The sequence below is a fragment of the Pteronotus mesoamericanus genome, unplaced genomic scaffold (assembly GCF_021234165.1).
Source record: "Pteronotus mesoamericanus isolate MK-2021 breed Mesoamerican mustached bat unplaced genomic scaffold, CSHL_Meso_final scaffold_705, whole genome shotgun sequence".
Taxonomy (NCBI): Eukaryota; Metazoa; Chordata; class Mammalia; order Chiroptera; family Mormoopidae; genus Pteronotus; species Pteronotus mesoamericanus.
In genome coordinates this window covers 8,195,772-8,209,842 of record NW_026555326.1, presented here as the reverse complement: position 1 = coordinate 8,209,842, position 14,071 = coordinate 8,195,772, and the positions used below count along the sequence as shown (strand labels likewise).

Below are 14,071 nucleotides of genomic sequence, written 5' to 3'. Positions count from 1 at the left end.
GTATAAATTGATAGTTACAAAGTAGTCAAAGCATAGGGAATATAGTCAATAATATTGAAATAACTATGTATGGTGCCAAGTGGGTACTGGAAATACTGGGGATAACACTTTGTAAAGTATTTGATTGTCTAACCACTATGCTGTACACCTGAAACTAATGCAAAATAATATTTTTTAAAATGTTAAAACTAAGAGCAGAAGTTAGTGTATGAACATTTTTTAATCATAAGAAAATAGTTGGAATAATTTTATACCAATATATTTGCAAATTTATATAAAATAAAAATTTTCTGAAAAAAAAGTAGTGTTCATGTCCACAGCGCATATACTAAAATTGGAACAATGCAGAGAAGATTAGCATGGCTCCTGGATAGCATGCATACTTGTTCCATATTTTTATGTTTGAAAGTTGCTTAAGAGGGTAGATCTTAAAAGTTTTCATCACAAAAAAAAAAATTTGTAACTGAAAATAATAATAATAATAAAATAACAAAAGCTACATAGATTTTTAAAAACCCACTTATATTTTTACATTGAACACTGAACAAATAAAAGTTAAAGAAATAGATCCATAGGTTTGTGGGGTTTTTTTTTTTTTGTCACAACTGGCTTTCAGTTTGAGTAATAAGATAGGTCTCCTAGGCCCAAATTACAAACATATTTCCACTTTTTTCTGACATTTAGTGGTCTCACTAACCAGGCAGGAATTTTGTGCTAGACAGGACCTGATTAAAGCCTTTGATCGGAAAAAATTAGGTACCTCTCCCTCTAAATGATTCAAAACAAAAGCAAAGCATAGCCATTACATTTGTTGGGATGTCCAACTATATAACAACTTTACCCAGAATAACTGTTAGTGCTTTTTCTGAGCTATTGAATATCAAGTTCAAACAGCAAAATCCTCTTCTGTGGGGCCTCCAGCATGCTCAGCCAGCCGTGCTTGAGCTTACTTGCAGAAAGCGCCAGGAAAACCCCTCTTGCTAGCTTGCTCTTAGGGTAGTTAGAGGCTCCAATCTGCAAGGGATCTCTTAGCCTACTGGTCTTCTGCAGAATTTGGTCCTTTTGGTCCTTTTTCCCCTTTGAGAGGAAAATGAAAGAAAGGAGTTTCTCTCGTGTTATTTCCAGATTTCTCCCATATTTTTTCCTATAATTTTCTATCAAGATGTATTTTTTCTGTGACCAAGTTAGTAGTTCATGTAGGCCTTGCTCTCATCTCCAGAAATCTCCAATAGTCTACAAATACATATTAGACACTCAGAAAAATGAAGTTTTCAAAACTTTACAGCTTCTGCTTAAACAAGTTAAGGTTTTTCTTCTTAACTGCTTAAGCATATTCTGAATATAACTGAACACTTTTCTGAAAGCTTCTAGTGAAACAGATTTGACTACTTTACACACACAGGTTTCCCATCTTACTTAACCTTTGGGCAGTACAGTCTGGCTCTTCTGTACTAGCTTATTTCCTTTCTTAGTTTTTATTTATTTATTTTTAATTGTTATTATACATTATTTTTATTGTATTTTTTCTATTACCATCTATCCCTTCTATATCCTTTTCCACCTTCATTTCACCCACCCCCTTCCTCCCCCCACCCACAATCCAGTTCATTTCCTTTCAATGTGCTAATTTTCTTACCCAACAGGCTATGTAGCAGAAATTTCCTGTGGATCATAAGAGGAACCCACAGATAGTTCCTTTTCACAGATCAGAGATCAAGGAAAAATGCAAAACTTAGGTTGACCTTATTTCTCTCTCCTCGCGTGTTTTCTCCTCAGGTTTCCTTCATGAATATGCCTTTCCTTCCCAGTACCAGCCATATTGGCCCTGACCCTCACATTCAACCCAGCCCCACTACCTGTACCATCCAGACCCTCTCAAGGGACTTCTCATGATTTTAGGAGAGTGGAGAGGGGACTAGAATGACTAACCTATTTTTGAAATGTGCTTCAGTGTTTTTAACTTTTTTTTTTTTTTTTTTGCAAATGTTAACTATCATGAAAACTCAATGAAGTAGGCACCGCAGATCCTTTTACACTTTATCAAAGGCATTAAGGTTTTGAAAAGTCAAATGGATTGACCTGAGGTCATGAAACATTCCAGCTGGCTCTAGACACAGGTCTTTGGGCTCTATGCTTTCTCTCCTGGCCACTCTGCAGTGTTTGTCAGCCCCACCCCTTCTCTTCTCTAGCCACCCAGGCAGAGAGGAAGCAGGGAAAGTGAGTACACCCGCTTCTGCCCTCAGCTTCCAGTGGGGCTGAGAAGACAGGGGTTTATGCACAAATAATGCAAGGTTGGAGGTTCCTGGAAAGGAAGGGGTGCTGACCATCAGTCTGATTTGACTGCAGGGAGGGGGGCTGCCTTGGGGTTCTGGCACAAAGGAAATGGAGGTATATGAAGAGATTGCCTGTCTGTTTTACCCTCAAAAATGTTTCTCTTGCTTTTTTTGCCTGACTCTGATCTCTGTCCTATTCCACCAGTGCTTCCTTTCTTCTCCCTAGATGTCCATCCACCTTCGGGAAGACAGTTCCCATGTGCTGATGATGAAGGGGGCTCCTGAGAGGATTTTGGAGTTTTGCTCTAGTTACCTGCTGAATGGGCAGGAGTACCCAATGGATGATGAAATGAAAGAAGCCTTCCAAAATGCCTACTTGGAACTGGGCAGTCTGGGGGAACGCGTGCTAGGTAAAGTAGCTGTGGAAGAAGCCTTTGCAAGAATGACATCACAGTGGTTCTGATTTATGGGGTGAAAAATCTAGGATGTTGGGGTGAGCAGGATAGGGACAAAAATAACAAAATGACTATTGGTCTCTTCTATTCTGTCTCTCTCCAGGGTTCTGTTTCTTGAATCTGCCTAAAACTTTTCCCAAGGGATTCAAGTTTAATATGGATAAAATCAATTTCCCTATGAATAACTTTTGTTTTGTGGGGCTCATATCCATGATCGACCCTCCCCGAGCTGCAGTGCCTGATGCTGTGGGCAAGTGTCGCAATGCGGGGATTAAGGTAAACTTTCACCACCCCAGAAGCCCCACCTGTCACAAATTGGAACAACAACAGAGAACTTTGCATGGAGCTGGTTCTTAATAATCTTAGCTGAATTGATTTTGAAACTGGAAAAGTCTGTGTTTGTGCTGCTTGTCACTACCAGAACCAATAAGTAGAAACAAGGATTGAATTTTTATGGGTGCTTTATTCAGATAGCCAGGAATCTGAGAAAGACAGCAGTTTTTGTACCCTAAAAGACCATCTTACATCTCATGTCAAGCTGACCTTTTCTATAAGAAGAAGGGGGTAGGTAAGGGATTTGGAATTCAGGGAAAAGGTTAATCAGATAAAAGCCGCAGTATGGAGATTTCCCTAGCATTCTTTCACCTGCTGACTGGTAATTCTTTATCTGCGTCTTGGTTGGTGGATATTTTCTCCCTGGATCACAATGGCTGATACCATCTTGATCACTTGCATCCTCCTGGGTCACAAAGGTCAAATTGCTTGTGAGTCTCCTGGAGTCAGGGTAGGTCAGGTCACACATTCCAGTTTCTGGAATAACAGCTTTCCACATGCATTAATCACTAAGCCTTTTTTTAAAAGTATATTTTATTGATTATGCTGTAACAGTGGTCCTATTTTTTCTCCCCATTATTCTCCTCTACCTTGCACCCATATTCCCTGCAGCATCCCCTGCCCTTAGTTCGTGTCCATGGAATGTACACATAAGTTATTGGCTCCTCAATTTCCTATACTATTCTTAACCTCCCCCTGTCTATTTTGTACATACCATTTATGCTTCTTATTCCCTGTAACTTTTTCTCCATTCTCCCTACCCCCCTCAAACTGATAACCCTCCATGTGATCTCCATTTCTGTGATTCTGTTCCTGTTCTAGTTGTTTCCTCAGATTGTTTTTGTTTTTTAGGTTCAGTTGTTGATAGTTGTGAGTTTCTTGTCATTTTGCTGTTCATAGTTTTTGATCTTCTTTTTCTTAGATAACTCCCCTTAACATTTCCTAGGATGAGGGCTTGGTGATGATGAATTCCCTTAGCTTTACCTTATCTGGGAAGCACTTTAACTGCCACTTTATTCTAAATAATAGCTTTCCTGGAAAGAGTAATCTTGGATATAGGTCCTTGCCTTTCATGACTTTGAATACTTTTTTCCAGCCTCTTCTTGCCCGAAAGGTTTCCTTTGAGAAAGCAGCTGATAGTCTTATGAGAACTTCTTTGTAGGTAACTGTCTCCTTTTCTCTTGCTGTTTTTAAGATTTTTTTCCTCATCTTTAATCTTGGGTAACTTTATTATGATGTGTCTTGGTGTGTACCTCCTTGGGTCCAGCTTCTTTGGGACTCTCTGGGCTTCCTGGACTTGCATAACTATTTCCTTTGCCAGATTGGGACAGTTTTCCTTTGTTATTTTTTCAAATAAGTTTTCAATTTCTTGCTCCTCTTCTTCTCCTTCTGACAACCCTATGATTTCGATGTTGAAACATTTAAAGTTGTCCTGGAGGTTCCTAAACCTCTCCTCATTTTTTTTGAATTCTTGTTTCTTCATTCTTTTCTAGTTGAATGTTTATTTCTTCCTTCGGATCCAAATCATTTCATTTGAATCCCAGTTTCCTTCCCTTCACTGTCGATTCCTTGTATACTTCTCTCCATTTCACTTTGCATAGCCTTCACTTCTTCCTCTATTTTTCAACCTTACTCAACCATTTCTTTGAGCATCCTGATTAACAGTGTTTTAAACTCTGCATCTGATAGGTTGGCTATCTCCTTGTCACTTGATTCTTTTTCTGGAGTTTTGATCTGTTCTTTTCTTTGAGTCATATTTCTTTGTCATGGCACACCTGTTACATTGTAAAGGGAAGAGCCTTAGTTATTCCCCAGGGTGGGGCAACCCACTTTGCTGCATTGTGACACTGTATGTGGGGGAGGGATCAGAGAGAGAACAGTGCCACCTGTTTGGCTCTCACCCCACTTTCAGTCACTTCTCCCACTACCTACAAGCAAATTGGGCCCTTCTGGTGCTTGCATACACTCTAGGACCCCTTGGGTCACTCCAATGAATTCTTCTGTGAGACTGCAATTTCTTTTGCTGCAGAAACCCCCCACAGATTTTTACAGCCAGAGGTTTTGAGGCTTTCTTTTCCCATGCTGGAACCCTAGTCTGCACGGTTTGTCTCGCTCCCCAGCTGTTCCTCATGGTTTATCTGCCTGCAAATGTGGGACCCCTGGTCCTCCAGCCACAGCCTTGCAGTGTGTCCTCTCCACCCCAGCTGCCCATCTCCACCCCTCCTACCAGTATAGATGAATGTTTCTTCTTTAATTCCTTGGTTGTCAAACTTTCATACAGTTTGATTTTCTGGCAATTCTGGTTTGGGTTTTTTTTTGCTTGTTTGTTTAATATTAGTAGTTGTCCTTCTTTTGGTTGTGTGAGGAAGCAAAGACTATCTACCTACCTCACCAAGCCTATCAACTATAACTTAAAGATAAACATGTTTAACTTTTGATTTCCCCTATCATTTTCTGTTTTTTTTCAGCTTAGGATTTTTAGTCTTAAATGTCCTCTATAGTCAGACTCCTGTCTGTCATTACACATTAGAATTATCAAGGGAACTTTAAAAGTCTTCTGCCCAGGCCGCATCCCAGAACCAACGCATTAGAAACTCTCAGGATGAGACCCATGCATCTGCATTTTAAAAAAAGCTTTCCTAGAGATGTGCAGAGAATTTTGAAAACCAATGTCCTAGGACAGTGCCTCTCAAACTAATGTGCATGTGATATTGACATCTTCTCTGCTCCTGCCTCATATGCTGGATCCTAGATTTGGGGGAGGACAGGTCATTGTAGAGCGAGGGCATTAGAGGTATTTAAGGGAGCTGGCTTTATCTTAGACCTTTGACTGTTGATAGTTTGGAAGCAGCCTGAGCCATGCTAAGTTCAACAACTGGTCTCTAGAGTGGGAATGGATGTATTAAATTATTTTGAGTGAATTCTGTAATTATTGCAAGATGTTTGGGGTGATTTTAGTTCTTTGCAGAGATAGCATTATTATAACAAATCTACAAAGGATAACTAAGTTATCCTGATATTTCCCTATGGTCCGATAAGCCAGCATATCATAATAAAATAAGTGGAGAAGGGAAGGGCTTAATTTGAATTTTTAAGCTTTGAAGTGGGCTATTAGAATGAGGGATAATATTATGGATGTGGTCTAAAATTGATCTCATCTGGGAATTTATGGATTCCTTTAGCAAGAAAGAAGAAGGAACAACTGTACCCACAAGTAGAGAGGCCCAAGCAGGAGAAGAAGGGATGATTTTAGGCTGGATGTCATCACAGCCTGAGACAGAAGGAGCCTGTAATGGTCTGAGGAGAACTTCAGGGCAGCCTCAAGGTGGCAGCCAAAGCAGAAGGCCTCCTGCTTTCTGGGCCCATCATTATTCTGGGCATAATTTCTTACTTCTTCTGGACCCTAAGCTGACAGAAATTTGGCAGATTTGGTGAGGAATTTTGAATCATCCCTTTCCTTGTCGAGACGTGAAAGACTTACCATGACAAAATATAATGGGCACACGGGGTGTTGTCCCACAGGGTCGAGCCTGTCAGGGCCCACTCCATAATGTGTTTGTGGATGCACAGCTGATGAACATGACAAGAGTTCTAAAAAAGAGCTGAAAACATCTTCATGGCAGCAAAAGTTTTTACAAGAAATGACTATGGTACTGGTATTTCCCAAAGCCCTGTGCTCAGGTCTTTGGAATAAATGTAGATTTAAAAAACTAAAATAAAATTATCTCATTATATTTGCCACTATATGAAGCTCTCAGTAGTATGAAGCTACTTGGCTCATGCTCTGATCTGGCCTCCTCCAAGAACTGCAGTCAAGCAGTGAGGGCCTGCAGTCATGCTGTCAACATTGGAACATTTCAGGTAGATCCAATCTGGGGGGAAAGGCTACAAAAGAACAAGAGGGCAGCTTGCAGGACTGTGTGGGAATATCAGAGGTATGGTCAGTCCAAAAAAGTTAGAAATGAAGTTCCTTTAATACTTGATAAATTCTAGAAACCGCTGGATGTCCTTTACCTTAAAAGGGAACCACCCCTTTTAAGGTTCTGTAGAACTGCACTCCTATTGTTTGAGTGCATCTCAACCCTTTGTGAAACTGCATCCTAGGAACTCACTGCTGGAGTGACTGGTTTTGTGTTCCTATTTCTCTAGCCTGGCATGGAGGTCGTATTGCCAGGAACTACTGCAGAACAGTCCATCTGAATGGTCAAACTGGGCTGGGTACTAGGGATGTTTCCCAAAAATACCATACCTGTCCTATAGGTCCCAGGTCACTATTGATGAGCCACTGAAAGGCATCATTGAGGTCTCAGTCTGAACCACATCTGGAATCTCCTAACCTTCTATGTAGTTCCCTCCCAGACCCTCACCAGTTATCTCACATCCCACAGGCCAAGCATGGTGAAGATACAGTGCCCATAAATAAGTCAGGGAGCTTGAAATCAGTGGTGTGGGTAAGAGCTCATAGTGCAACTTTCTCAGTCTCTGGAATCTCAGCATAGTCGCATTTTGCTATCTTCTTCCAGCCAGCCAGGGGTGCCAGTGTGGAATGATGAAGGCTCATAGGAAAACTCCTCCAAGGCTTATTTTCATGCTCTGAAAGTAAATAGATTGACCTTCCCAGGATCTCTGTTCCAGAAAGCAGTTGGATAATTCCGTCAGTCAGATAGTTTCCTTCTCTTTCCCATGAGAGCCTGAAAAATTGGGTACTTGGGCACCATGTGCAGTGGTTCCCAGGAAGCAATCATCCCTTCATTCCTTCATTTTGATAATTGTTTGTTGATGGATTACTATGTGGTAGGCATTGTACTAAGGCAGGAAACTTAACAAGCAGTCATAGGCATGGCCCCACCCTCACAGAGCTCTCATGAGTGGGGAAGAGAGATGCATAAGCAATCATAATATGGAAAGTAGAGAATGCTGTTGAAGAACAGAGCATGGACACCTGATCTTTGGAAAGGAATGGGACTTGGGCTGGTAACAGGTATGCAAAAAATAAGCTGGGATTTAGGGGTACAAGGACACAGTGCGAAAAAGAGAGGAAGAGCAAGGATGAGAATGCACCCAGGCCTAGGTGAAATTTTGCTCAGAATATGGATTATTCCAGACTTTCCTTTATTACCACATGTTCTATGTGTTAGTGTTTCTGTCTTTGGGCCTAAGGAAGCAGAATAGCTTCTGAAGCAATTAAATGAAATTCTGAATATAGCAATAAACCTAAATCTATAATTTATTCCTGGAAAACCTAGAACCCAAATTGTTGTATGTTTTATGATCTGATGGTCCTGACCAACCCCTAAGAGTTGAAGCACAAGTTCTTGGGAATAAGCTACTAAAACCTCTGTGCAATGAAAGCAATAATCTGATAGTTCTTAGAGAGAAAAATGAGGGACCCAGGACCTCTCTGAAGAAGATGCTATTTCTCTGCCCTCCCTTCCCAACCTAGGTGATTATGGTAACAGGGGATCATCCCATTACAGCCAAGGCCATTGCCAAGGGTGTGGGCATCATTTCAGAAGGTGCCGAGACAGAAGAGGACACTGCTGCCCATCTCAAAGTCCCTGCCAGCCAGATCAATAGCAGGTGAGACCACAAAAGAACACATATCTGCCATTTTTTCCTCTATAATCACCCTGCCCCACTCAGATTCCACTTAATAAAGTTCTTGAAGGATCCTTCGGTAGGTAGGATGTGCAAGGTTTCATAGCATAAAATAAAATGTAATAGGAAAATGACCCAAGTAGGTTTTCAGACACGTGGAAAAAAGAGGCAGATAAAAGGGAAGACTAGTGAGGAAAGGGGGGAAGGGCATGGAATGTGTCAGTCTAGGGAGAGCAAATGGTTGGGAACAAATGAAAAGATTGGGTTGGAAGGGAAAACAAGGAGGTTATAGTAAAGGTTGGTTAGGGGGCACCTGGTGAATTCTCAACACACTGAAATAACCTTTTGAAATTCCTTTTACTCAGGGAGGCCAAAGCCATTGTGGTGCATGGCTCAGAACTGAAGGATTTGACCTCAGAACAGCTGGATAATATCCTTCGAAGCCACACAGAGATTGTGTTTGCTCGGACCTCTCCTCAGCAGAAGCTCATCATTGTAGAGGGATGTCAGAGGCTGGTAAGAGATCAAAAGGCCTTGGAAAATCTGGTAGAAATCACACGGTGTAGCCCTGGCCTAAACCAAGCAGAGGAATGTGTACTGGGCTAAAGGAGACTACAGACAATGTCCCTTCATGAACCCCAGAGATGGGTATCAGTTTGGGGGCTCTCTGAGAATTTTAATATCTCAGGAGGAGCAGGAGAAAGAAGGGCTAATAGGCCTAAATCAAGTATGACTACATCAAAAAACAAGGGATGAAGAAATCAGACTGATTTTTGGGACTGGTGTTGAATCTGACAGTAACGATTTCAGTTCCTCTGTGTTTCTCCCAGGGAGCCATTGTGGCAGTGACGGGTGATGGAGTGAACGACTCCCCAGCGCTGAAGAAGGCGGACATCGGCATTGCCATGGGCATTTCTGGCTCTGACATCTCTAAGGAAGCAGCCGACATGATCCTGCTGGATGACAACTTTGCTTCCATTGTCACAGGCGTGGAGGAGGGTGAGGAAGCAGAGTTGGGACTTGACCCCCAGCCTCAAGTGAGAGTTGGTATGCACTACTCTCTTTCCTATTGCCCACCATCCAGCCTCGATGATCCCATAAAGACTGGGGGAAGTCATTGTAAGACAAAATTTTTCAAATTGAGATTCAGCAGGTACTTACAACATCACTATCAGGAGCCCTTTTTTTATTAGATTGGAGGAAAGCCCATATTATTTAGAGAGACTGGGACTCCCTAAATCATATCTCCTTTCTTCTCTACTGGAGATTCAAGAAGGTCCACAGTAAATTCCAAGACAAAACCATACCCCTGGGGCTACTTCATACGCCATAATCTAAGGAGGGACCCCCAGGAACCTGTTCCCTGAATGATGTTGACATATCAAGATCAGTGGGAGCCTGATTTATGAACTGATTGCATGAGCCAAAATTACACTCTTTCCCAGAGAATTTTGAATGCAATACCCATCAATAAACAGGAGAATTCCAGAATTCTGCATCCCAGGCTACCCACTTTCTGCTTAGAGCTATCTTATTAAAACCCATACAATCCACATAATAGTAATAGTATGTCATTTTATTGAGACCTCATATGATCCAGACACTGCTCTGTATTTTGTATCCACTCAACTCAATACATTTTTTTGAGTACCAACTATGTACCAGGTATACTATTCTAGATGCAACAGTGGGAAATAAAATGACACACATTCCTGTTCTCGTGACATTTAATTGCTAGTGGAACAAGACAGACAAAAAAGTAAATTGAATAGAATATTTAGAAGAAAATAGTGCAACAGAAAAGAATAAAACAGGGAGTGCAGGGACAGATTACAGTTTCCGAAAGAGTCATCAGGGAAGGAATCAAGCCATCAAGACAGAGAGGAAGAATGAAGTTCGCAAGCCAGTTACGGCAGAAAATGGAACTGGAACCCAACAAAGCCCAGCTTCTTTTTATTTCAGCCTTAATCTTGGTTTTTACATTGGCATTCACAAATATCTCTAAGTATTAACCAGGCCCAACCTTATTTAATTTTCAGAGATCAGATGACATTAGCCATGTTGAATCCAAGAACAAATATGGCATGTTAATAAATCCTGGCTTTAATTAATAGTCACACAATTTAGACACAACACTGGGACCCCAGAGGCTTAGGACCTCCAGACCCTTTCATGGATCATGATACTGTTTTGTAGTGGTGTCTTTGTCCAGGAGCTGGTTCATGGGACGTGTGTCCTCTCTATGCTTCTCACAGAAGGTTGACCATTCTCCCTAGGCCGCCTCATCTTTGACAACCTGAAGAAATCTATTGCATACACCCTGACCAGTAACATCCCAGAGATCACCCCCTTCCTGCTCTTCATCGTGCTCAGCATCCCCCTGCCTCTAGGCACCATAACCATCCTCTGCATCGACCTGGGCACTGACATGGTAAGGGCCAAACAGGGACCAGACTCATGGAACTCCTATGAGATGGACTGAGTAGTAGGAAGGATCTGTGTCCAGGGAAAGGGACAGAGCTCGAGTTACTTTGAGTTTCTCCCTCTATTCTTCAGGTCCCTGCTATCTCCTTGGCTTATGAGTCAGCTGAAAGTGACATAATGAAGAGGGCCCCACGGAATCCAAAGACTGATAACCTGGTGAACCACCGTCTCATCGGCATGGCCTATGGACAGATTGGTGAGGCCAGAGGAATGGGGGTGGTGAAGGGAGTGGGGAATGGTTATACCTGTCTAGTCATTGAAGCAACCTTGGTTTGGAAGTCAGGGAGATATTTTCTTAACAAAAAGTTGTGTTAGGCTCTGGGAACACAAAGAACTATTGATCTGTGCTCTGCCCTTGACTTAAAGTCCAGTCAGGAAAGAACAAACATACATAAAGTGACAGCATCTTTCCAAGTGCCAAATAATGAGTATAGACAGGAGTACCAAAGCAAGCAGGCTCACCAGTCATGAGGATTTTCAGAAGGTTTCATGGAAGAAACAGGACTTGAAAATGTTGAAAGATAAGGTTTAGACTATCCAATGTATGGTTAAGTGTAGGGGACAAGAAGAGAAATTCACATGGTCTGGTTGTTGAAGAGTAAGTAAACCAGTTTATTCCTGATAAAGAAGTAGTGGAAAATAAAGCTATAGACAATTGGGCCATTTTTGAAGTACATCTGAGAGCCATTAGACATCTCTGTTCTTGAGTTGACAGATGTAGCAGGGTGTTTCAGGGAGTAGAATGAGGGATGGACAGGGAAGATATTGAGGGGAGACTATCCCAATATTTAGAGGTGTAAACACATAGAGCAGATTTAGGAGCCAGGCATTTGCCTGAATCCCAGTTTCACCACTTAATACCTGCACGGCCATGGACAATGACTGAAACTTGTTTTGTGCTTCAGTTTTCCCACTTATGAGATGAAAATAATAGCTTAGACTTGTTGGGAGGACCAATGTCTGATAAAAAGGCAAGAGCCAGATGGGAGAGAGGTAAGGAGAGGAGAGGAATTGATGAGTGGACTTGATGAGTGCCCTCATGTCAGAGGGAATGAAGACGGAGGAGTACAGCATTCACTCACTCGGGAGAAGGAAGAAATCCCCTCTAAGATCCTTTTAAATGTCAAGATTACATGATTGATAGATGGCTCCAGGTTAGAGTTTAGGAATAAACATCAGGGCTTGGAGGCCAGTGCTCCAGAAATTATGGGAACAGATCACTTCTAAAAGAGTCTTCAGCATTGCAGCCCAATACACACCAACCTAGCTAGAAGCAAATCCCAGCGACCGCCCTTTCCAAGGTCTGCCTTTTGAAGTCTTTCTCTGAACCACATTTCCCTGTTCTGTGACTCTACCTCTCACAGGGATGATTCAGGCTCTGGCTGGATTCTTTACCTACTTTGTGATCCTGGCTGAAAATGGTTTTAAGCCTATTGATCTGCTGGGCATCCGCCTTGACTGGGAAAATCGGTACTTAAATGATCTGGAGGACAGCTATGGACAGCAGTGGGTGAGTAAAAGGGGTAGGGTAGTAGACAGTGCCTAGTGAGAGTGAGGAAGTGGCAGGGAACTGTGGGTTTACAAGTTTTTGAAGAGTGGGAGAATAGAGGGAGGAGATAGAGTTGATACCTTATCTGCAGTCCTATAAGAGCATGCTAACATTTCACCTCAATCTCCAATCATGTCAACAAATATTCTTCTCTTTGTTTACAATGATTTCATTTGAGTCCATTACTATTGTCTGTTATCTGTCCCTATCTTTCTGTATCTTTTTGCATCCTTGGACTTGGAAGTCTTTGTCATACCAACTTTTGGGGTCTGATTTCTGTTTTTCTACCATCATTGCCCAGAAATGGATGGTTTATCCTCTCTCCTGTTATGCTCTATCCCTCCGTGGGAGTTCAAGTAATATAATTTTAAGTCCAAAAACCTATTTTCTTTGTATATGTCTTCCTTGTTGTTCTAAACTTTTTTTTTAATTTTAGAAAGAGACACACATGGATTTGTTGTTCCACTCATTTATGCATTCATTGGTTCACTCTTGTATGTGCCCCAACTGGGGATTTAACCTGCAATCTTGGTGTATTGGGATGACACTCGAACCAACTGAGCTACCTGTCCAGGGATCATTCCAAACTTTTTAAACCTACAGGATGCCTCTCTGTAGTAGTCTTTTCTAACACTCAAGATGAATGAGACCCAAACCAGAGCCCTCTAAATAACATTTTATGTTTAAGAATTTTAGTAAGTAGCCCTGCCTGGTGTGGCTCAGTGGCTTGAGTGTCAGCCTATGAAGCTGAAGGTCTCTGGTTTGATTCTCAGACAGGGCACAGGCCTGGGATGGGGGCCAGGTCCCCAGTTGGGGACATGCAAGAGGCAACCAGTTGATGTTTCTCTCACACATCGATATTTCTCTCCTTTTCTCCTTCCCTCCCCTCTCTCTAAAAATAAATAAATAAAATCTTAAAAAATAAAAAAAGAATTTTAGCGAGTATGATTTTTGTATCTGTGAATACTTGTCCCAAGTTCTAATAGTGGGAGATGCGACACCAGTTATTGCTAGAATCTTAGCACTGTAAAAAACACAAAAGCTACTTCCATTATTCTATAAATGAGGAAACGAAGTCTGGAAAGTTTTAGTGACTTGCTCAAAGTCCCACCATGGATCCTAGAAGAGTTGGACTAGAATTTTGGCCTGATGCTGCCCAGCACTTTCCCACTTCACCATAGACTGCCAACCAAGTGAATTGCAGGTTTTTCAAAAGTATGTTAAAATCTGGAGTGTTGGAAAGATGCCCCTCATACACATTTGATTTCTAGCTGGGCCTCATGAGGTTGTCAGATGTCAATGTTCCCAGCTGCCAACACTGCTCCAGGGTCCAATGATACCCTTAGTCCTCATTGTCCATATCACTTCAATCCACTCTT

General features: G+C 41.8%; 1 protein-coding gene and 1 pseudogene across 2 annotated transcripts in view; both read left to right on the top strand.

Moving 5' to 3' along the window:
- Positions 1 to 14,071, top strand: part of LOC129062319 (sodium/potassium-transporting ATPase subunit alpha-4) — a 42,296-nt gene that overhangs the window by 20,654 nt on the left and 7,571 nt on the right. For both annotated transcript variants that reach the window (XM_054563226.1, XM_054563225.1), the window contains 8 exons: positions 2,500 to 2,683; positions 2,832 to 3,004; positions 8,505 to 8,641; positions 9,025 to 9,175; positions 9,490 to 9,658; positions 10,936 to 11,090; positions 11,216 to 11,339; positions 12,508 to 12,653. In XM_054563226.1, the coding sequence (XP_054419201.1) occupies positions 2,500 to 2,683; positions 2,832 to 3,004; positions 8,505 to 8,641; positions 9,025 to 9,175; positions 9,490 to 9,658; positions 10,936 to 11,090; positions 11,216 to 11,339; positions 12,508 to 12,653 (1,239 nt within the window). The remainder of the gene's footprint in view (positions 1 to 2,499; positions 2,684 to 2,831; positions 3,005 to 8,504; positions 8,642 to 9,024; positions 9,176 to 9,489; positions 9,659 to 10,935; positions 11,091 to 11,215; positions 11,340 to 12,507; positions 12,654 to 14,071) is intronic.
- Positions 305 to 398, top strand: LOC129062485 (uncharacterized; annotated as a pseudogene).